At 41.2% G+C, this 24,658-nt stretch overlaps 1 protein-coding gene across 1 annotated transcript in view; it reads left to right on the plus strand.

Moving 5' to 3' along the window:
* Positions 1-24,658, plus strand: part of LOC110870148 — a 52,030-nt gene that overhangs the window by 24,418 nt on the left and 2,954 nt on the right. The window contains exon 6 of the mRNA XM_022119350.1: positions 22,311-22,843. Within this exon, the coding sequence (XP_021975042.1) occupies positions 22,311-22,843 (533 nt within the window). The remainder of the gene's footprint in view (positions 1-22,310; positions 22,844-24,658) is intronic.

The following is a 24,658-nucleotide window of genomic DNA, read 5'->3' on the forward strand; positions in this document are numbered from 1 at the left end:
CCATGCCCCGCATGGACCCAACTTGAAAATTCTCTCCCGTTAGTTCCCTAGTTCGTACAGAACAAGTTGGGTCAGGTGGGTTAGAGTCGATGGCGAGCTGCAAAGTCCATGCACGTTCAGGTTCCACAGTCGTAATCCTCCCCGAAGTTCCATCCTACGATGCCATTTACTGATTTAGCTCTTTCGAAACCAGAGTACACAGAAGACCCTTGTGATCGGTCTAAGTAACGCATTTGGTACCGTCCAAGTAATGCCTCCGTGTAACTCCAAAGACCACGGTTTCCACCACTAGTTGTGTGTCATGCAGTTCTTCTTTGTAATTTCATTACGTAAGTCGTTACTCTCTCGTGTTGCGTCGACGTGTAACCGGGACTCTGATTCAAAACATAATGATGTACCACTGTATTACCCATGCCCTTGGGTAAAAATGAGGCTCAGTACCTTACTGAATTAGGATTCGAAAGCTGAAGAGACGTCCTCATGTTCTGGCTTTCGCGAACACGGCACCCCGCTGTGCTAAAGGGATCTAAGCTATGCGGCCTTCGAAATTCCTGTGGTAGATCAAGCGGAATCAAGAAATCGTTGTATCCTCGAAGGACTTTTGGTGTCGATCAATTTCCAAAGAAAACGGGTCTTAGCGAGATTCACGTGCATTCCCACTTTGTTGATTACATTACCCAAAAGGTACCTCTCGCATTCAGAAGCTACATTTATCGAGACTTCGCGTGATGTGGCTCCTCCATCAGGACCTCCCAAATAGGATAAAAAGTTGTCCATGTTGTTGCTTTCCCCCCGAGAAGGGTTCAAAATGTCACCCACTAGCACGGTCGGTTCACATGATCCATGAGGTTGCTGGTGTGATGATCGCTCTAAAGGTCTTGGAGTACACAGTTGTATGGCCGAATTGCGTCTGGTAAGCTTCTTTAAGAACTTTCTTCCCTTGGATTTCCATCTGATAATAATGCGCTCGTAAGTTAATCCTTGAATGAAAGCTCGTCTCTTGTAACTAGTCGATTGGTTTTCGATACATGGCCGCGGCAAACGGTTCTCAACTGTCGTCTCGATGGGTGCTCGATAATTGGTACGTACACACAAAAAGGCTTTTCTCCACGGATATAACTGGGGCTTCCCAAAGTGAGAATTAGGTCCGACAAAACTCCTGTTCAACAATTCTCGCAGTAGATTTTACAGTTCTTGCAACCCTCCTGGTGTAAGACGGTAAGAGTATGAGTATTCGGGGCTCCCTCTAATCGTGAGATCACTGAGTTTTTGACTAATAGTTGTGGTAGTAGACCTGAAAGCTCCTCCAATTGCACCTTGAGATGAGTCACAATAGTCGGTGGGTCCTCGATCCTATCTTACTTAGTCTGATCATTAGATATAGTTGCTAATACCGTGAGGTCCTCCTTCCATAGGCGCTTTCGAGGCTGTCATTACTGACATGATGCTAATCTTTTCACCACTCTGGTACTTTAGAGCATATAGTGACGCTAAATTTCTTCTCACAGGGTACGTCCGGGCGATGTGTCCTAATAACCCACCAACACTAACTATTGCGCCGTAACTGCCAAGGATAGTAGAGGTAACACCGGTGTCGAATGTCTGTCCCTCGCAATATCGAGTTTGCATCCCAACTAACATATGCAGTTTCCGCTGACCTGCCATCAGCCGGTTTCATAACAGGTTTGGTTTCAAGAAGCATCAGGGTTAAACGGAATCGAGCCGAAGCGATTTGCTATCCATCCAAACTACCATGTTGTTATTGTCCTGTCGTCGCCCACGTCAATCCTAAATACCCTTTTGCGAGCACCACTGCCGGTGTTATTGTTACAATCACACGGATTCTACCATACTGTCATCGCTCCCTTGGTTGTTGTCGTCTTGAATTATCGGCTGCCATTACATGCCGTAGGCTCCTTCATTTCCATACTGTAAGCTACTATTACAAGTACCTTGATGTCACGATAGTTGTTGCTTCTAATGTTGTTGTTCGAAACAGGACTCTACGATCCTTTACTAACGATGTCCATCTCTTCATATTTCGTGCTAAGTTCCAGGGTGCTACTCGTTGTGTCGGAAGTTACACAGTCCACATCCTGGTCGATCATCATCGTTTACGTTTCGATTGATTCGTGAAAGTCGGCCCCCATAAGTTGCTGACTAGAATTAAGGATTCGTTTGGAGTCAAATCGTTGACGTTCATTGTCAATAATTGAAGTCGTTCAAATGCTGAAGTCGGTAGAGTACTAAATTTACCCTTATGCCCATCGTTCTTACAAGTTGACTGGGTAAAACACGGTAGGTTTCCAGAGTGTTGCAGGTGTGACCGCCCTTCAGGGTCTAAGATGTGAGTATATTGAGTTCCAACAACAAAGAGGAGAGAGGGGAAAGAAAAGGGGTATAAACCAATCATGGACGCTGCAACATCCACTCAGGGACGTTCGTACAAGCACCTAGCATTCTACTTAGTTCGCTAGGCGTTCAAGGGGACGTTCAAGTAATACTCGATAACATTGCGATTTCAAAAGGATTCAGAGAGAGGTGAGAAAGTCACATTCGAGTAGGAGACGATCACTGTTATGACTCCTATTAGTTTGTTACGTTTCACACTGACCAATTAACAGAGCGGAACCCCTCCTTCACTTGTTAAGCCTCACTGGGACTCGCATGCACCCCACACTATTATTATGTGTGCACCCACAATAATATTGTGGTTTGCATGCTCATCTCAGCTCCTCCTAACTCATGTCGAATGTTTCCCCTAACTCGGATAGCAAACAAAGAGCATCACATAACATAAGTCACGAATGTTTAGGGAATTACCACCCTATCAGTTATATAACACGTGCAAGGGATACGTAAGTTCATACTATCGTGTTTAACGTGCACCAGCATGCAATATCATATGTAAGTGTCCACTAGTTACGTAGTACAATGAGTATACGAAAGATGAACCTTGCAATCTGGAGCTTAGTGTCATGATCGATTTTTCGAAGGTGTTCGGTTATAGTCTGGTTTTACAAAAACGTTTTAAAACCTAGTTCACTATAACCAGTGGCTCTGATACCAACTGTAACACCCCCAAAATTCCACCTGCGGAAACCCCGCGAGGCGTGTTACGCATCAGAGTTCGAGCCACCAATCACATTGAACCAATGGTGAATACTTAAATAAAACATGTCATTAATTACTGAAATAAAATGTCAGCCTGATATCAATTCCCAAAATGTTGTGTAGCGGAAGCATGTAATCGTTTAGCAATCATTTCATAATAATAACCAAAATCAATGTATTGTTTATAAGTGAATCCAAGAGTCTCGATCCATGACCACTCCAGCACTCCCAGATAGCAAGTCCATGTTCCAAGGTTAACGACCTACAAGCATGCAAACAAGTGTGTCAGACTACGCTGGTGAGTTCAAAGTGTTGCTTACGGGTTGTGCTACCAGATATATGTTAATGCGATTTAATGTTGTGTTACGATGTTGCTCATGTTAGTTACCCTAGGGACTACGCCCTTACGTAACCGAGGAGTGTGCCTCTTAGCAACCCACTATGTTGTTCACGCTAGTTACCCTAGGGAAAACGCCCTTACGTAACCGAGGAGTGTGCCTCTTAACAACCATAGTGAAACCCAGATAATTAGTTCACCCCCGTCCTTACGGCCCGGTGTGAGGTTTCCCACCTAATAGCGCTATCAACTAATTACCCCATTGCCCTCCAGGCAATAACCAAAACCGATTAAGTTGTTTACCCAATGTTTCCCTTCCAAATGTTTACTAGTTGTCCCCAAACCATTGGGACGCATGCTTGAGAAAATGCAATGAACTCACCTGGGATTGCTCGGTATGATATACGAAAAGGTTCAGTTAAGCTACAATGTGATCAACCACGTCCTAGCAGGTTTATCATACAGGTCAGGTTTGTATTCAAGTATTGCACGTATAGTTACACAGAGTTAACACGTTACAACACGTAGAGATCATAGCAACACTTAGCAGTTAAGCAATACAAGTTAACTGTCATAACATATTCGAACTTGTACGATTTAATAAGCCCAAAGTTCCCGGCCTAACATGTTGTGCGATCCACAACATGTTGTGCGATCCAATATGAACCGGCCCAACATATAATTAGCCCAATAGCATAAGTAGTTTAGCAAGCAAACGGCCCATTTAAACAAACCAACGGTTAACTTGTGCGACTCAGAGTTGGGTTGTGCGACTGAATAGGTCTTGTGCGAATGAGATCTTGGGCTGTCCGGCCCAGTAACAACAAACGGTTATTCACCTGTGTGTGGCCCAACATCTTGTGCGATTGGCACCAGCTTGTGCGATCCACAAGATGTTGTGCGATCATGCAAAATTACACATCTTGTGCGTCCGGATTAACCTTGTGCGTTCCATTTGGGTTGTGCGATCCGACCAGCCCAACCCAACATGCCCCCGACCCAACAGTTTAAACAACCCGATAGCTTGTGCGGGTCATAAATTCTTGTGCGACCAGAGAGCTTGTGCGAGTGACTAGTCTTATGTGATGGGGTTCTTGTGCGAATTTCATGCAATCAGTTACAAGTTTCCTTAATTCACTAAATTAGTTACATATCCGGATTTCTTGCCAATCGGTTACAATCATTCACAGTTTCCAAACATATGATATCAATTAACACAATCTAGGTTATCACCATTCTCTTAGTCGATCAAACAAAAGTTTTTAACATTCAATTCATATGAACCCTAAATAGATTCAACAAGAACATCAAGCATAGTCAATTAACATGGTTCAAGATCCTAACAACATCACTATCATCATAACTGTTTATCATAGTCGATCATTCGCAAACAATTTCTAGATCATAGTCAACATTACATGATTAACAATGATTGACCAGAATTCTTTACATGTGAACCGAGAATCAATACTAACCATCAATATTCATAATCAATCGTATATCATGAACACTAACCTATCGATGAACATGCGGTCGATTACTTATTATCTCATCATGATTCCTTGCACAACATATGATAATAACAACTAACAAGGACCCTAATCACTAACAAGATCATCACATAGCAACAGATTGACAATCATACACTCAATCCGATCATATTACACAACACGTAAACAATTCATACAATCAACTCTAATCGGCTAAAACAAAACGTGGAATCATAACATCATCAACTCGTAATTTATAACTCAAACACTAACCGATTGAGAGGGGAATGAAATCAAAGAAGCTTCGAAGGATGGGAGGGCCGCCGGCTTCGAGGGAGGTACGAGAGAGAGAGCTTAGGGTTTTTGTGTGTGAGGTAAATTGTAACAAAATGAAATCACAAATCCCATAGGTGGGTGTTTACACGTTTGGAAGGAGTGGGCCGGCCCTTACATGGGCTGCCCTAGTCCGATTTACAAGATGTGGCCCAAATGGGCTTGTGCGATCGAGCGGTGTGTTGTGCGGTTTGGTTCGTGTTGTGCGGTTGGGCCATTATACACATTCATACATAGCACACATCCACATAACAACATATCATGTATTCATCAATCATATTATTCACATAATCAGTCAAGTTCATAAAGTCGTGCCATGTTCATAAACGTTACACAAAGATAGGTTCAGAATTACGAGTTGCCACAAACTGCAACCGCTCGTCGATAGTGAGTTCCTTAAAAGGAACTAGGAGGGTCTCATCTGACAGACACTTCTTCAGATTCGACACGTGGAATACGTTGTGAACTGCACCGAGTTCAGCTGGTAGGTTTAGCCTGTAGGCTACTTTGCCTATCCTTTCAGTGATTTCGAACGGTCCAACATACCGTGGATTGAGCTTGCCTCGTTTACCAAATCTAACCACACCCTTCCAGGGTGAGACTTTGAGTAGCACTCGATCCCCAAGTTGGAACTCGAGTGGTTTTCTGCGTTTATCAGCGTAGCTTTTCTTGCGATCACGAGCTGCCGCCATGCGTTGTCGTATCTGTGCTATTCGTTCAGTAGCGTCAACTACCATTTCTGGACCTGTAATCTGACTATCCCCCACCTCTGCCCAACAGAGAGGTGACCGGCATTTACGTCCGTACAATGCCTCGAATGGAGCGGCTTGTATGCTGGTGTGGTAACTGTTGTTGTACGAGAACTCCACTAACGGGAGATGTTTTTCCCAGCTGTTGCCGAAATCGATAACACATGCCCGAAGCATGTCTTCTAGAGTTTGAATCGTGCGCTCAGACTGCCCATCCTTCTGAGGGTGATAAGCTGTGCTCATGTCTAATCGAGAGCCAAAAGCTTTGTGCATTGCTTGCCATAGTTCTGAAGTGAATCGTGCGTCCCGATCCGAAATAATAGAGGTTGGCACTCCGTGCCTCGAAACAACTTCTTTCAAGTAGACGTCTGCTAAGGTAGAGAACTTATCTGTTTCCTTAATAGCCAGGAAATGAGCAGACTTTGTGAGTCGATCTACGATCACCGAGATAGTATCATTCCCACGCTGGGATCTAGGCACGCCAGTAACAAAATCCATGGAAATTTCTTCCCATTTCCACTGTGGTATCCTGGGTTGTTGCAACAGGCCTGAGGGTTTCTGGTACTCTGTCTTGACTCTCGCACAAGTCAAACACTTGCCAACGTAAGTTGCTATGTGGGCCTTCATGCTAGGCCACCAGTATGTAGTTCTAAGGTCGTGATACATTTTATCCGAACCTGGATGTATCGAGTAGCGAGACTTATGAGCTTCATCCATCACAAGTTCTCGTAAACCGTCGTATAGTGGGACCCAAATACGTCCTGTTACATAGTAGGCGCCGTCTTCCTTTTGTTCTAATCGTTGCCTTGAGCCGCGTAAGGCTTCAGTCCTGACGTTTTCTGGTTTCAATGCTTCCACCTGAGCATCTCGTATCTGTGCAGGAAGATCAGACTGAATAGTGAGCTGCAAAGCTCGTACACGCCTAGGTAGAGTATCCTTTCGACTGAGAGCGCCAGCCACAACATTGGCCTTGCCTGGATGGTACTTGATGGCGCATTCGTAATCATTAAGCAACTCGACCCATCGTCGTTGACGCATGTTCAATTCCTTCTGCTTGAAGATATGCTCGAGACTCCTGTGATCGGTGTAGAGGTAGTGTACAGGTAGTGTAGCCATATCTTGAGCGCGAAAACAACAGCTCCCAGCTCTAAATCATGCGTCGTGTAGTTCCATTCATGAACTTTGAGTTGTCGCGAAGCGTAGGCAATAACTTTATCCCGTTGCACCAATACACAACCAAGACCCTGTATCGATGCATCACAATAGACCACAAAATCATTTGTGCCCTCTGGCAATGAGAGAATAGGTGAGCTGCATAGTCTATCTTTCAGATACTGAAAAGCGGTTTCTTGGGAATCTCCCCAACGGTAGGTGACACCCTTCTGTGTCAGCATTGTAAGCGGCTGTGCGATCTTTGAGAAGTCTTTGATGAATCGTCTGTAGTAACCCGCCAGACCCAAGAATTGGCGTATTTCAGTTGGTGTACGCGGTGCAGGCCAGTTACTGATCGAATCTACCTTGGATGGATCAACATGAATCCCATCCCTATTCACCACATGGCCTAAGAAGTGGACTTCACGAAGCCAGAAGTCGCATTTTGAAAACTTGGCGTACAGTTGTTCCTTTTGAAGTAGTTCCAAGATAAGACGTAAGTGCTGCTCGTGCTCCTCCTGACTCTTGGAGTAGATCAGAATGTCGTCGATGAAGACAATGACGAACTTGTCAAGATAGGGTTTGCACACCCTTTTCATAAGATCCATGAAAACTGCAGGCGCGTTCGTAAGCCCGAATGGCATGACTAGAAACTCGTAGTGACCGTAGCGAGTTCTGAACGCTGTCTTGGAGACGTCCTCATCCCGGACTCTCAGCTGATGGTAACCTGACCTTAGATCAATCTTGGAGTAGTAACTCGACCCCTGCAACTGGTCGAATAAGTCGTCAATACGAGGAAGAGGATAACGGTTCTTCACTGTGACCTTGTTCAGTTCGCGGTAGTCTATACACATCCTGAAAGTGCCATCCTTCTTTTTCAAAAATAGTACTGGAGCTCCCCAAGGCGAAGAGCTTGGACGAATAAAGCCCTTATCCAAGAGCTCTTGTAGTTTCTTTGACAGTTCCTCCAGTTCAGTTGGAGCTAAATGGTACGGTGCGCGAGCTATAGGTGCTGCTCCTGGAACTAGCTCGACTTGAAACTCAACCTGGCGATGAGGCGGTAGACCAGGTAAATCTTCAGGAAACACTTTAGGAAATTCACGTACAACTGGAATATCCTCTATCCTTTTCTCCTTTGTCGATGCATCAGTAACTAGTGCCAAAATGGCAGTATGACCCATCCGTAAACATTTCCGAGCCTTCAAGAAAGAGATGATGCCTACCACAGCACCACTCTTGTCGCCTTGAACTTCGAGAGGTTCTTGACCAGAACGAGGAATACGAATGATCTTCTCCTTACATAGGATCTCTGCTTGCTGCTTAGACAACCAATCCATGCCAACGACGACGTCAAAACTACCCAGAACTATAGGAATGAGGTCGATGGAGAAAGTCTGACCAGCGAGGATAAGATTACAACCCTGAACTATATGTGTGGCCTCTAGATTTTTACCATTAGCTAACTCTACGACATTTTTGGTGTTTAGGGGAGTTGGTGCACGTTTTAACATTTGGCTAACTTTCAATGACACGTAACTTGTATCAACACCCGAATCAAACAATACAGTAACATAAAAGTCGTCAAGAAGAAACTTACCCATGACTACGTTGGGATCATTTCTCGCTTCACCCTACCCCAACACAAATACACGACCCCTTGCTTCGTTGTCGTTGTTGTTCCCACCATTGTTGTTGTTGTTGCCATTTCCCTGATTGTTGTTATTGTTGTTGTTGTTGTGGTTCTGGTTCCTGTTTAGCTGAGGACAGTGCCTTTTGAAATGAGCTTCTGCACCACAATGAAAACATCCCCTGTTGCCCTGTTGCTGATTCTGCTGTGCTGGTGGCTGCTGCTGATTCTGATTCGCAGGCCGAGGGCTCCTACAATCCTTGGCCTCATGACCCATCTTGAGGCATCTTTGACAGCGACCCTTGTTACACTGGCCACTGTGGTGTCTGTTGCAGTTGTTGCACTTTGGGAGGTTCCCTCGATATCCACCCTGCCTGTGGCTACCTGAAGAGTGCTGACTGGGACTCTGATAGCTGTCAGTCTTTCGCTGCTGAACCTGTGACTGAACTGAAGCTGATCCCTTACTGGAATCCCCATCCCATTTTCTCTTGTTGTCACTGGGAGTAGCAAGTGTAGTAGCAGTGGTAGCGGTAGCAGTAGCGCTGATACGTTTAGGCAGCCGGTTCTGTTCCACTGCCTGGTCTGTGAGACGATGAGCGAGGCGTTAAATGGCCTGGATGTTGTCAAGATTAGCCGATGTCACATGGCTCTGGATTTCTGGCGCTAACCCTTTGAGATACAACTCAATGCGCTTGATTGGAAGGTCCACCATAGTTAGACACAGCACGGCCAGTTCGTTTGACCTCTTGGTATAAGCTTCAATCTCTGACCCAGTCATTTTCAGATGGTACAACTCATCTTCCAACTTGTGAATGTCTTCCCGTGTGCAGTATTCCCTTTTGATCAGTTCCTTGAAATCATTCCAAGGGGTGGCGTTAGCAGTTGCCAACCCTAAAATTTGTACTTGCGCGTTCCACCAAGTTAGCGCAATCCCCTCTAAAGTACCAGTGGCATATTTCACCGTGCGAGCCTCAGGGCATTCAAACATCTCGAACACAGACTCGAGCTTTTCGAACCAATGGAGGAGTCCAACCGCCCCCTCCGTGCCACTGAATGAGCTTGGACGACAGTCCATGAAGTTCTTGAAAGTACAAACAGGTTGCTGAACGGGTTGACCTAGTGTGCAAGAACAGAATGAGGTTAAACATAAGAGTTGTTTAGGAACATAGGATCTAAAGATCCTAGGATGAGTTACGACTGCAGGGTATACCTCCTGCATTTGCAGCTGCAAGTGCCGCAACAACTTGTTCATTGATAAGAGCCGTCAATTGGGCTTGTGTCAAGTTAATTCGTCCGGCCATTGATCTTCACATCAAAGGCAACATAGTGAGAAAGGTTCGCGAATAGTGCGATGACAGAAGAGTGTAAGCACACAAGTGTTCTCAAGCAATAACAAGTAGTGAGCAATGTAATCTAAGCATACCCCAAGCAAAGTTCTATGTAATTCTAGCATGTAGGCAATAAACATAAACCTTATTACCTAGGATGTTGAGTCTTGCACGTGGAGCGAGGCGTCGTTGTGGATCGTTGAGAGCACTGTTCTGGTTATAGTCTGGTTTTAATAAAAACGTTTTCCCATATTAAAACCAAGTTCTCTATAACCAATGGCTCTGATACCAATCTGTCACACCCCCAAAATCCACCTGCGGAGTATCACCGCTTGGGAGCGTGACTGACCAGGATCAAGCCATCAATCATATAGAACAATGTATAAAGTAAAAGTAATTGCAATTTAACCAAACCAATCCATATGAAAGGTGTTCCAAAACATAAATATTTTATCCTTGTTTAGCGGAAACGTATAAGTAAAACCCAACATAATAAAGTGTGAAATGTCATAAGTGTTTAATGAAACAATCACGATCCAAGCCCACAACGACCAGTTCCTCCCTGTGCAAGCTCCATGTATCTATGACCTGCAAGGCATGTAACAGAGGATCAACAACGAGTTGAGCGAGTTCACAGAAAGTAAATGCGTAATAGTAAGTTCGTTTGTAACATGTGGCTCTACTGGACCGATAGTACATTCTACTGGTGGGGGCTTCCCATGTTATATATCCACTAGACTATTCGTAACCATAAATGTTCTACATATCCCGAGAACAGTAATACGTACAAGTTTACGTAGGTTTTACGTAAGTATCCTTCACAACCGAGGATAGGGGTACGCGGGGGTTTACGTAGGTTTTACGTAAGTGCCTGACACAACCGAGGCAGTAGTAAGTATAAGTTCACGTAGGTTTTACGTGAGTGTCCTTCGCAACCTGAGGACAGTGATTAGTACAAGTATACGTAGGTTTTACGTATGTGTCCTGCACAACCGATGACGATGGTATGGTAGTCTAGTAACAGTGTATGTACGAATCTATTCAATCTCATTCCTTCAATCCCATTCCCAAGCCCTGGGAATCCCATGCCTTAGTAAGAGTGTGAACTCACCTTGGTTTGCTCGGTATGTTATTGCTTCTAGGGTTAATTAAATGTCTAAGTCCGTTACACACGACCTAGGATACATTGCACATGATTCGATGTAAGGATTACATTCAATTAGGGTTTACAAGTCCTTGATATACAAGAAATTGTGTTATGTGTGTTCATTGTGTACAGAATGATATGAGGTGATTGTTCACACATAGAGGATCATACAGTTGCATTCAGTAGCATACAATCATATACAGAATTATACAGTATGCTTCAACACTGATGTTTGTCATAAGCATATATTATATGTGGTATTCTGACTAGTAGCATGTAAATCAGGGTGACAATCATGCTTAATTCACAAAGGTTTGACAACACAGCACAACAGAAGGCCAGACAACATTCCATGGCAACAAATTCGGACCAAGGGGGTTCCTTACCTAAAAACTCGGACCCTCAAGGCTTTATATGCAAAAATTCGGACAAAAGGGGAGTTCCTCCCTCACAAATTCGGACCAGAGGAGGGGTGGGGGTTAAAACTCGGACAGGGGATGGGGCAAAGGTTCACAAGGTCGGACAGGGGAGTCCCCCTTCACAAAACTCGGACCAAGGGGGGGGGGTTCCTAGCTTAAAAAACTCGGACCCTTAGTCCCTGGGTTAAAATTCGGACCCCTCCCTGCATGTATAAAACTCTGACTTCCATTCCTTCCCTAGGATAAAACTTGGACTTTCTTCCCTAGGATAAAACTTGGACTTTCTTCCCTTGGATAAAACTTGGACTATCAATTAGGGTTACAAAACTCTGACTATGTTTATCACAAAACTCAGACTCTTGTTAGGTATAAAGTTCGGACTAAGCATGCTGTTACAAAACTCAGACAAACACAAAACTCTGACCTTTGTGACTTCACAAAGCCCTGACTGTGAACAACGAGTTTCAACATACGTGATTTCCACAGCCAATTCACAGAATCAAAGCAACAATTACATTCTAACATTCATACGATCAAAACCCTAATTCATACTTTCATAATGCAGAATCAAATCAATCATCAATAGTTTTGACAAATCAATCATCTAAATCATCAGGCAATGATTACACAACAATCAACATCACTTCACAATAATCAGAATTCAATAACACAGAATCATTACATATGGAACTAGGGTTTACATGAATCACATAATCAAGAATCAGTGACAACAAACAATCATTAACAATTACCTTGAATTGATTCTAAATAGATTGAAAGATCAAGATTGATGTAGAAGACTTGTGCCAATGATGGAGATGATGATTGCCAGAGAAGATCAGAGAAGTGGAAGTACGTCTTTTGTTTTCGTGTGGTGATTAGTGAATGATTAGGGTTAAGAATCACTAGGATTTCACTAATTACTCTATACATCCCTAAGTATCATATTTTACACAACCATTTCAAAATAGTTCACAATTTCACCACCAAGTTCATACATTTGACAAATCTTTCATAATTAACCCATAACCATGTTCAATATACAGTATACTTAACTGAATCAAAACGTTACAGTTTCACAGCAAACTAATTGTGCAAGTAAACAACTAAACAAACAATGAACGTGCAATAAATGCGAAAATGGAATCTTAGAAACTCGAGTTGTCACAGTATTGTCACGCGCAACAAGGCTCGGTTAGTTGTTAAAGGGTTTAATCAGCAAGAAGGGATTGATTACAATGAAGTGTTTGCACCAGTGGCAAGGTTGGAGGCAATTCGTTTGTTTCTGGCTTTCGCTTCATTCAAGGGCTTCAAAGTTTACCAACTTGACGTGAAGAGTGCATTTCTTTACGGAAAAGTCCAAGAAGTGGTGTATGTCTCACAACCAGAAGGGTTCGTTGATCCAGACTATCCAGATCGAGTGTACAAACTTGATAAGGCTTTGTATGGGTTACATCAAGCTCCCAGGGCGTGGTACGAGACACTGTCTACACATCTGCTCACGAATGGTTTTGAAAGAGGTCAGATTGACAGTATACTATTCATTAAGAGGAAGAAGGAAGATTTTCTGCTGGTACAGGTATACGTGGATGACATCATCTTTGGGTCATCTGATGAAAACATGTGTAAGGAGTTTGAACAGGTGATGAAGAGCAAGTTTGAAATGAGTGCTATGGGTGAGCTATCTTACTTTCTAGGATTACAAGTTGAACAGAAGGAGGATGGGATGTTTAATCATCAAACGAAGTATGTGTATGACATTTTGGCTCGATTCAAAATGGAGGATTGCTCTACTTTCAATACACCCATTTGCGAAAATCATAATCTTGGCCCAGATCCTGAAAGTACTGAAGACAATGATCCTACTCAATACAGAGCGATGAATGGTTCTCTGATGTACTTGACTGCTTCAAGACCTGACATCATGTTTGCCGTATGCTTCTCTGCCAGATATCAGGCGAATCCGAAAGAGTCACACATGAAAGCAGTAAAGCGCATTCTTCGTTACTTGAGGGGGAAACCTAAACTTGGGTTGTGGTATCCAGCTGATAGTGATTTGAGGTTCGTTGCTTACACTGATTCAGACTTTGGAGGATGCAAATCGAACAGAAAGTCTACAACAGGTGGTTGTCAGTTCTTAGGAGGCAGGATCGTGTCTTGGCAATGCAAGAAGCAATCCTGTGTGTCTACCTCTACGTGTGAAGCTGAATATATTGCTGCGGGTAGCTGTTGCTCTCAGGTTCTCTGGATTCAACAGCAGATGCGCGATTACGGTTTGGATTTCACTCGTACTCCTATTATGATAGATAATAATGTCACTATATCAATCACAAACAATCCCGTAAAGTACAGTAATAGAAACTCAAAAATGAGGTATCACTGTGTTAAAAGGAAGAAATGATAGTACATCAGAAAGTTAGACTGTCACACTGAAACTGAATTAAATAGCTTAAGTGTGATAGCAGCTTCATCATATGATGTACCAGTAGGAAAAAAAGCATGAAATAATCAACTTGCCAAAGTGATATAAACCTAAATGCACTGAGTATGAGTGGGGAACACATCAGTGGTGTATGGTTTAATGACCTTAATTCTTGCGTTAATAGATTGCCAAAATCTGAAGTTTTGGGTCTTTATTCTGTTATTTCATCCGGGGATATCAGGGGTGTCCTTCTGCTGCATCCAGATACATGCTGACCTAGACACACCCAGGATATCTTAAAAGAACTAAAATATGCCAAAACCCTGAAAATGAAAAAGCTCTCATAGAGAGTCATTCAATAAGTGCAAAATGCACAATTCGTACCAAAAATGGTATCTGTCTTAGCCCTCGATAAGATATTTTGGTCTCTCTGCTGTACGGAAGTACTGACCTGTTCACCAATTATCTATCGTTGAAAAACAAAACGGATGAATTCAGTATACTCACCTACTACGATGAATCTTTGTGCATACCTTGATCGCGGGGGTACATCCTGAAGTGGGACACGCTCGTATTTCGGTATTCTAAAATTACCTTAACGTATCATGCGGTAATGGTACTTGAAATGTTCATGCATTTTGTTTAAGTGGACAAACATACTGGTAATCATGTTGAACTGCTTTTCACGAAAATTACATAAAGAATTATCTATATGTGTGAAACAGTTTGATTTTGCTGATATGATCTTCTTGCCAGTGATTCTCACAAAAATAGAGTGTTTATTGCTTTTTGTACTCATTCGCTTTCAGAAAATACAAAAATACAAAAATAGCGTCTTTTTCTGTTAAAATTCTTAATGTACGGAAAACTGTTATTTTTGGAGGAATTGTTACCGATAGGGGGAGACGGTGTTAGTAAGTGGGTTCAAAATTTTCAAATCAAGCAGGTTATAAAGTGTTTTGTTTAAAATTTGTGCGTGTTGGTGCTGAATGGAAAGTGCTTAATCTGTGATACAGTCTAATGAATCTCTTGAATAATAATAATTTGTTTAACTTTGGTTGGAAAATTCTTATGGTTTCTCGAGATGTTTGTTTTATAGTATACAGATTGAAGCTATGTGTTGCTGCAAAGTTGCTTTGAAGATGAGAGTTTGCTTGGATGCATGGTAGGACCTCCTTTCTACATTGCAGACAAAGTTGAAGAGTTGAAGATTGCTATTCAAATGCTGAACTGGAGTTTACTCAAGTGCTACTGTTTTGAAGATTTGGTGATTCGATGCATCAACTTAGGGGGAGTCTGTTGCTGACAGAAGCTGTTAAAGCTGAAGCTATCCAAAGACCAAAAGACTATGAGATTCTGAAGACTGAAGTTACCTTTGCGAGCTATTGCCAAGGGGGAGTTTGTTGGTGCATGTTTGTGACAACAGCTTAGATTTGGTCTTTGGATATCTTGTAATTAGTAAAATGATAAACAGTTGGCGGGTTTAGCTTTGTAATAGTTTGTAATAGTGAATTAAGAGTGATTGGGCCAACCCAAACCCACATATGGGGACTGGTTTGTGAAATGGGCCTTGCCCAAGACCTAGCCCATATGCAAAGCTTTGTCCTATATAAACAAAGCTTAGCATTAGGGTTTAGGTTAATCTTCTAATCACCTTAATCACTTGGAGAGAATTCGTGAAAGACAACGGCTTGGACGAATTAGGATCTTGACTGATTGTAATCGTTATGAAGATAATCAATAAAGATCGGGTTTGAAGGAATTTCTGTTTTCTACCCTTTTCTGTGAAATCTGATCTAGAGGATTCCGCACTCTAGGTTAGATCGATGATTCTGTTACGATCCGCGCGGTTTAAGGGGACCTACAAGGTTGAGAATCCTCAAAAGGACCAAATTAACTTTGTCAAAACACATTAAGAAAATATGGTGTCAAAACAGTCCAAATCATACGTAATGTGAGATCTGGAAATGAAACATGTACCAATGTGGCCAGATCTCTCAAAACATTACTTCAAAATGATTCTGGATTAAGCTCTTCAAAATAAAATCTCCTAGTGAGTATTTCTGAACATGTGAATGGAAAGGGTAAAAAGGGAAAAGGGAAATGAACAAATCTCAAAGTGTGGTTATCTCAAAACTTTTGAATCCAAAAGAAAAAGAGTATAAGCATAAAACACTTATGAGGTCAAAGTTGGGTAAACAGTGGTCATCATGCAACTGTGTGCTTTCATCAAATACAGGAATCGTTCAGGTAACAATAGCATCTCCAGTGATTGTCCTTAAAAGAAGAATTTACAATCAATTATCTAGAAAATGACCCCAAACAATGGTCAAAATAACTTGAGAATGATATGATCATGAACTTCTTGAAAAGCTGTCAGATCCTTTCGATGATTTTCAAAACATCCTTTAATTTTTTAAGGTGCTTTTCTCAAATAAAACCGGATATATTATCTCATTGTTCCTGGATAATATATTTTGTTCTTTTACTCATTTTTTTTTGTAAAAGTTTCTCACCGGTCAGGCTGTAATTTCTTAATTTTTGTGTGAAATTACTATCCTTAAATCCGATCAAAAGGAATTAGCACACATATCAAGGTCATGTTAAGCTCAAGTTTGGTTGTCACAGATCAAAAATTGATTGCAAATTGATTTTGAACTACTGAGATACTCATGTTCTAGCTCAAGTAATTAGACACAAAATGAGTAGTTTTAGTAGAAAAGTCTTCATCATCTGGGATGCTAAACCACTTTCAGGAGTAATGAACATGTGGCAAAACCTTGAACAAAAATTTATGTAGATAACTGCTGGCAATTTAATCTTGATAATATACATCTAAAATGTATTTTGTTAAGAATAGCATTTCTGGTGCGCAACAGATGTTAGATAAGATATTGTGCCTTCACAAGACAAAATCAATTCCTACATCTGAACAAGCAGATGCTAAAATTATTTGTCAAAAGTCAAAACACTGCTGCACAAACAGTTGTTATACTAATGATCCTCATTATTGTCTTCAACCACTGTTGTACCTTAAATGCTGTTGTGCCTCAACATCTGCTCTCTAAAGTATGTCCACTGCTGATAGTCAACTCCTGCTCTTTCAAAAACACTGATGTTTAAAATCTTTGTTCTATCCACTGATACACCCACTCCTTCATTTCATTACCTTTGTAACTACTGATGCTTGATCCATCAGTGGTTGTCAAAACAACTGTCCTCCATTATTTACCATTTCATCAGGGGTTGGCACGTGGTCAGCTTTTAGCCGTCAGATCATTATAACCGCTGCCAAATCAGCATTCACTTTTTCCCTAAAATAAAACCCTGATTAAACCCAAACAGAGGCTCACACTGTCGAATTGAATTCCAAATATTCTCTTCACAAAGTAGTTTCCCACTCTTCCTCGCAAAACCTTCTTCGATCTTCTTCATCAAAAATGACGAAACCAAAATCGAAGTCAAAATCAAAACCATCTTCTTCCTCCACCCCAACAGACGCCACTCAAATGGCTGTTGAAGCGAGCGAAATACCATTCAAAGCTCCTCACAACTACGTGGGTATACTCACAAAACCCACAACCGAAAACACTTTCAATTCCATCATAGACATCATATCTGCATCAAAGTATAAAACTTTGTTAACAGCAGATTCTCCCATCTACCTGGAAACCCAGAGAGAGTTCTGGAAAAATGCCACTCTTGAGAAACAAGATGATGTCATCAAAGCCATAAACTCCTCAATAAAGGGTAAAGCCATCCAAATCACTCCGCAATCTATTTCAGAGGTCTTCAAACTCGATGATCAGAAAGGTAAAATTTCTTTCTCAAAAAGCGAGTTGAATAATGATTTTCTGAACAGGGGATATGCAGAACAACCTAAAAGGGATACCTTACAAAAAGGGTATTTTCCTTCTGCACCCAGATTTTTATTTCACGCACTTTTGATGTGTGCTTCAAATAAAACAACATCTTTCAATGAAATACCATTAAAAATTCAATGTCTGGGTTATGCTATTTTAAATAATAAAGATTACAACTACTCCCAAGAAATTTTTAATGATATGGCAAAGAATGTTGACAGCAAAGCATTTCTGCTCTTTCCACGATTTCTGAGCTATTATCTTGAACAAAAATTTGAAAAGAAAGATGTAGATTTGCTCAAACAAGGTTCTCCTTTTAAAATAAACGGCTTAACACCTGAGACTTTCTCAAGGATGTTAGCCCCTGTAAAAACAAAAGCAGGGGTATCTGAGCAGAATTTAGCAGATGAAACTGCTCCTCAAGTATCTGCTGCTGAGCCCAGCGCTCCAGGTGATCAAAGCAGCACTCCCACTGTTTTGAAACCCACACCTGCCACCACAAAAAGAACCAAAAAGAAAATATCCAGAAAGCCCACCAAACCCAAACAAAGGCATCTCTAGAAGATGAGATCCCAGAGTCAATGCCAGTGACAGCATAAAAGTAACCAATAACCACTGCTTCTACTTCCTCACAGCAGGTGGAAGAAAGATCTCAACCCTTGCCTCAAACTCCTCCTGCATCCTCACAAAAGGATCAGGTTGTAAACATAGGGACACCACAATATGAAGATCAGGTTGCCTCAAACTCCTCCTGCATCTCTCAACTCCTTTACCCTCACCCCACATAATACCACCATCCACCATACCTTTGTTGCATGCAGCTGGTGTTACTCAAACACAAACCAGTTCCTCTCAACCACCTATCACTGAGAGTATACTTCAACAGGTGACTGGGTCTGATTTTGACATTTCTGCTATCCCAGCAATAACTGAGGAGGTTACACTGCAGGAATTACAAGTAATTCCAGTCAGTAGTTCAAGTGGAGCAGCCACTACAAATGTTGAACCCACTGGTTTACATTTGGACAGTGGTTACATTCATAAGACTCCCTTGAAGGCAATTTCTTCAATAGCACCACCGAGAACCACCAGTGAGATTGTTTTAACTACTAGCAACATCAAAAGGTTATCAAGTGCTGAAGAAAGAAGTCCCCGGTACCAAGAACAAGGGGCATCAATGGCTGACTTTTGGGACTCTGTTCCTAAGTCATTCATTGGTAAAACCACTGCTGGTGGGGATTCAGATGATCCTGTTAACTCAGGTGATGATTCAAGATCTCAGGAATTGACGGGCAGGGTCGAAAACCTTGAAACCTCAGTTTCTAAAATAAAAGATATGGTGCAGCAGCTGTTAAAAGCTCATAAAGCCCAATCAACTGCTCCTCCTGCTCAAGCATCTGCTCAACAAGCACCTGCTGCAAATGAATTATGTAACCTATTCCAACCACTGCTGGAAAGACAAAAGCAGATGGCAGATCAGCAGCATGCCATACATGTTCAAAAGCTGACAAATATGGTGGAATCAAGATTCAAAGATACCCAGGCAGATATCAAAGCTCACATTCAAAGTGCCTATGGAAAAGTTCCCTCCACTGTTCTCTTCATGAACGAACCCTTCTCAGATAATGCCAAAAAGGGGGAGAAGATCAAGTGGAAGAAAAAGGGAATTGATGATGGTATATATGTTGAGCCAGAAAGTAGCCAAACCAAAACTGCAGTATCAACACACACCACATCACCACACACCACCACAACTACTGTTTCACCACCATCTGTGTCTACAACATCAAAACCACCATCACCATCAAAAACAGCCAACCCATCATCACCTCCTGCCAAAAAGCAGAAGACAGCAGATGTTATAACATCTGTTGTAATGGCAACAGTGGTTGAAACACCAGTTGTTTCAACTGCTGTTAGTCAGCCACTCATCACCACTCAAACAACTGCCATCACAACCCCTGCTCAAAAGCAGAAGACATCTGGTGATACATCAGTAGTTGTAATGACAACAGCGGTTGAGGCACCAGTTGTTTCAACAGCTGTTAGTCAACCATCCACCACTGCTCTCATCTTTCCTACATCACAACCAAAGCTCTTCAGCAGAAAAAGAAAGCCAATCTCTGCCGATGAAGGTATACATGATCCTAATGCTGCAAAATATCCACTGGAATTTGAAGCTATCAAAAATGAGATGAGACAATTCTATACAGAAGAGGATCCTTCAAAAAGAAGATTCTCCTCACTCATAGGCTACATGGCACCAGAAGATATGGATGATTACCTCAAGATCAAGGCAAAGCAAGCTAAAGTAAGAGCTGAAGTTGATAGTGAAAGTGAAGGTCTAAGTGACGAAGGCATTGCTAAAAGATTGGAGTTCTACTTCACAAAAGTAAAGCAGATAGAAGAGTTCGCACAAGACCTAAACAAAGAAAAGGCTGATCAAAAGAAAAAGTTAAGAAAACAATATCTAGCCTACATCATGAAAGAGAAATTCTATCCTGCTGAAGAACAACAGTTCAAAGAATGGCCAATAGTCGCTCTAAAGCATGAGGCAGAAAGAATTGAGAAAATCAAGAATGATCCTACAAAGAAGAAGAATGCTCCAAACTGAAGCAAATACAAAAAGCTCATTGCTGACCTAACTGCTGAGTATAAAGGAAAGAAAAAGGAGCTGGTGGATGCAAAAATGGATACTGCTGAAAACATATCAAAATGGTCAAAACAGCAGACTGATGAAGCCTATGAAAGACTAAAGAAAAGAAAGATAACTGTTCCAAGTGCTTCAAAGAAACGTGAACAAATGATGAAGCTTGAACAACAGATTGAAAACCTCAGAACACTGTTCAAATCAGCAGACAATCCTACCCTTGTGATCAACCAAGAAAAAGGAAAACAGCTGTCTGAAGAAGAGGTCAAAGAAAAGGAAGCTGAGTACTTCAATGATACCATCATAAAAATGGGTCTAAAAGAAGAAACTTGAACAAAGCTTCAGAACCTTTTTAAGAAGGTATTAAACAAACCTGCATCACCAAACACTTCAACAGACATGTCAGAAATTGAAAGGCAAGAACAAATTGAAAAAGAAACTGCAGAAGACATAGCTGCAGCAAACAAAGTCATTGAACTAGCCTTCAAAAGAATGTCTGAAAGTCTGTAAGTGTTCACAAGGCCATCATCTCCAAACTCATCAAAGAATAAATCTCTCCCAAGAAACCCATTTGGTTTAAAAATACTAAAGTGGATATCTGATCAAAAGACCCACGTATTGACTCTGGTCAGAACCAATGGTGAAGTGAAGTACATCTCAAGGAAAGAAGCTCTTAGCCTGAGTCTTGAAGATTTGCAGGATCTCCTTGAACTTACACTGTGTAGGGATGAAGATGATCTAAGTTCCAAGGAATTTGAAGCTAAATTTAAAAGACTAGCTAAGGAACTTTTGGTGAGAAATAAAGGTCCTGAATAATGAAGGGTTTTGGCATTATCTGTTCCAGGGGGAGATTATTGGGATTGAACCCTACCAGAGGAACATATAATGTAAAGCCAAAACCAGATCACATCAGTGGACTAGCAATAAGCAGTAGCTTACACTTTGCTCTCCCCTTGAATGTGGCTCAAACATCTGATATGCTCCAAAGTACTGCCTATATCAACATCTGCTGACCTACAACTGCTGATCAACACAAAGACTAATGAAGACTAAAAGCCCTGCTGTTCAATCTGCTGCCTTGAGTCAAGCACTGCTGTTCATGACAAGTACTGCTAGGTTCATAGCAGTGGAATGATGCAGTATCATTTCTATTCATCTTATGTAAACGTTATACACTATCAGTAGTTAGCAAAGCAGTAGTTGTATAGATTAGTAGATAGAGTTTGTTAGATGTCACTTTCATGGTGACGTCAGCTTTGATACTTCAGTGGTTTGGTTTGTCTATAAATGTAACAGTACTCTGTACTGTTACATTTGATAGTTTTGAGTAAGTTTTTCTCCTCAATTCAATCCTTTCATCTTGTACAACCAACCTTGGGGCATCAGGCTGAGGGGGAGCTTAGTATTGTAAGCATGCTTGTAATCTTTTGATTTTCATTGTAATCATTCAACTTAATGAGAAAGCATGTGTTTATCAAACTATTCTCTTCTTTGATTATGTTTATAAAGTTTGTATTCATTTCCGCTGCACTTTACATTATTTTATATCCATTGATTTGTCAAATTCTTACAAACAAGCATAATCATGACAGCCTCCGATCCTAACATCAACTCAACTTCAGTAGTGCTTATCACCCACAAACTAATGGGCAAACTGAAGTTGTTAATCGGTCACTTAGGAACTTGCTGAGGTGTTTGGTTGGTGATCATGTGAAGGCATGGGATCAAAAGTTATGCCAAGCTGAGTTTGCTCATAATCATGCTGTTAATAGGAGCACTGGATATAGCCCATTTCAGATAGTTTATTCATCTCAGCCTCGGGGACCGCTTGATTTGATGTCTCTTCCTCTTTCTGGATCTGTTCCTAAGAAAGTTCAAGATTTTGTGGAGGGTTTACATGAAGTTCATAGTGCTGTGTATGATCATTTGACCCGAGCTAATCTGAAGTATAAGCAAGCTGCTGATCAGAAATGTAGGCATGTTGAGTTCGAGGAAGGTGATTTTTTTTGGGCTGTTTTGACTAGAGATCGTTTTACAGTTGGGGAATACAACAAGTTATCAGCGAAGAAGATTGGCCCAGTTGAAATGGTGGAGAAGATCAATCCGAATGCATATCATCTGAAACTGCCTAGTCACATTTGTTGTTCTGATGTGTTTAACGTGAAGCATCTGTTGCCTTATTATGGAGAGTCTTCTGATGATGAACCTGTTGGTAATTCGAGGGCGAATTTTGTCTATCCAGGGGGGAATGATGCGGGCCCAAGTGTGGAGGAGCGGGCTATTCTGTATTTGGAGGCCCAAGATCATGTAACAAAAGAGGCTTCACTAAAATGGCTCTAAAAACGCTTATTTCCATGAGTTATCTTATGTTTTGTGTTTTTAGTGGGTTTTTTGGACTTTTATTTTGTTCTAGTTTTTGGCCCAAGTGTGTTTTAGGCCCATTTTCGAATTTCGGTCTCTATTTATATGTTGCTAAAGCTAATGAAAAGTTCAGACTTGAATTTTGAGACAATCAATTTTTTCACTTCAAATTCCGTGCCTTTTGGGTAGAATCTTGGGGGTTGGGGAAGAACACACGGGTATTCTTTGAATCAACGTGTTTGATCTTCGTTTCCGTATCACGCACTACATCAATATGTAACTTAACTTTTGTCACTTAAACTGATTATGCAACATATTTAAAAATGTTTAGGCATATAATACTTGTCATAGGACTAGTTAGGCATCTCAAACGCGCATTTGCGCGAACGACGCGTTAAAGTAGCATAAGCTACCTTAATGGGTCGTAAAGGTCGTAAGCACTTAGGACAGGTTCCAATTTAGAATGTAGGCTTTGTTAAACCATATCACATGAGTTCCAATACTCATTTGGTTTACGAGACTTCATTCTACCCGATCTTCCGATTTAGGTGTCAATTTATAACTAGTGATCCGATACTAGGTGCCACTTGATTCCTTGATTGCCCGAGCTTGTAAGTTTACTTTAATCGAGTATCCCTTGCAATCTCAAGTGAGTACATAGTTCCCCTCTTTTACTAGTTTCAATTATTTTGGGGTGATTCATATGTGCTAAACGATTTCGAGTTTTCTAAACAAATGCTATGGTTTATATTAAACACAACGATTTAAACACAAACCACATGAACTATTAAACCACTGGAGCTAGTTGAACTATTTGAACCATTGGAACTATTTGAACCACTGAAACTATTTGAACCACTGGAACTATTTGAACCACTGGAACTATTTGAACCATTGGAACTATTTGAACCACTGGAACTATTGGACTATGTGAACTATTTGAACCATTGGAACTATTTAAACCACTGGAACTATTTTAACCACTGGAATATTGGACTATGTGAACTATTTGAACCATTGGAACTATTTGAACTATGTGAACTATTTGAACTATTTGAACGATTGGAGCTATTTGAACTATTAAACGATTGGGTTATGGTAAGTGATTAGGTAACGGGGCGGGTGTAATGTGATAAAAGCATGGTGGATACGCCGCTGGTACTTCCTATATATAAGTGCTTTTAACACATTATATATCGTTGCGTTATCTAGATCACTTGGTCGAATGTTTTCAAAACGAAGTTACACCACAAGGTTTTCTTAACGATATAAACCATACAATGTTTATTTTCAACAAACGATTTACTACTTGGTTTACTAAAACAAATGTTTTCAGTTAAGATTCATGGCTACAAAGTTTTGGTTTACACATATATCAACTTGTAAAAGTTGATAGAAACATACTGCAATATCAAATTCTTTTGTTTTCAAGATACTCACTCGACAACTCTCGTAGTTGGACGAGGTATTGCAGTATGAACTCGAGTCATGAATCTGACACACTCACAAAACCTATGTACTCGCCGGCATTTTTATGCTGACGTATTTTCACATATGTTTCAGGTACCATAATTTGATGATGTTTGACGATGATTATGATGCTTACTCACATAGGAATGGACGAGGCCTTAGTGACTCAATAACAAAGAAAGTCAATTGGTTCATG

The sequence above is a fragment of the Helianthus annuus genome, chromosome 8, assembly GCF_002127325.2.
Source record: "Helianthus annuus cultivar XRQ/B chromosome 8, HanXRQr2.0-SUNRISE, whole genome shotgun sequence".
Taxonomy (NCBI): Eukaryota; Viridiplantae; Streptophyta; class Magnoliopsida; order Asterales; family Asteraceae; genus Helianthus; species Helianthus annuus.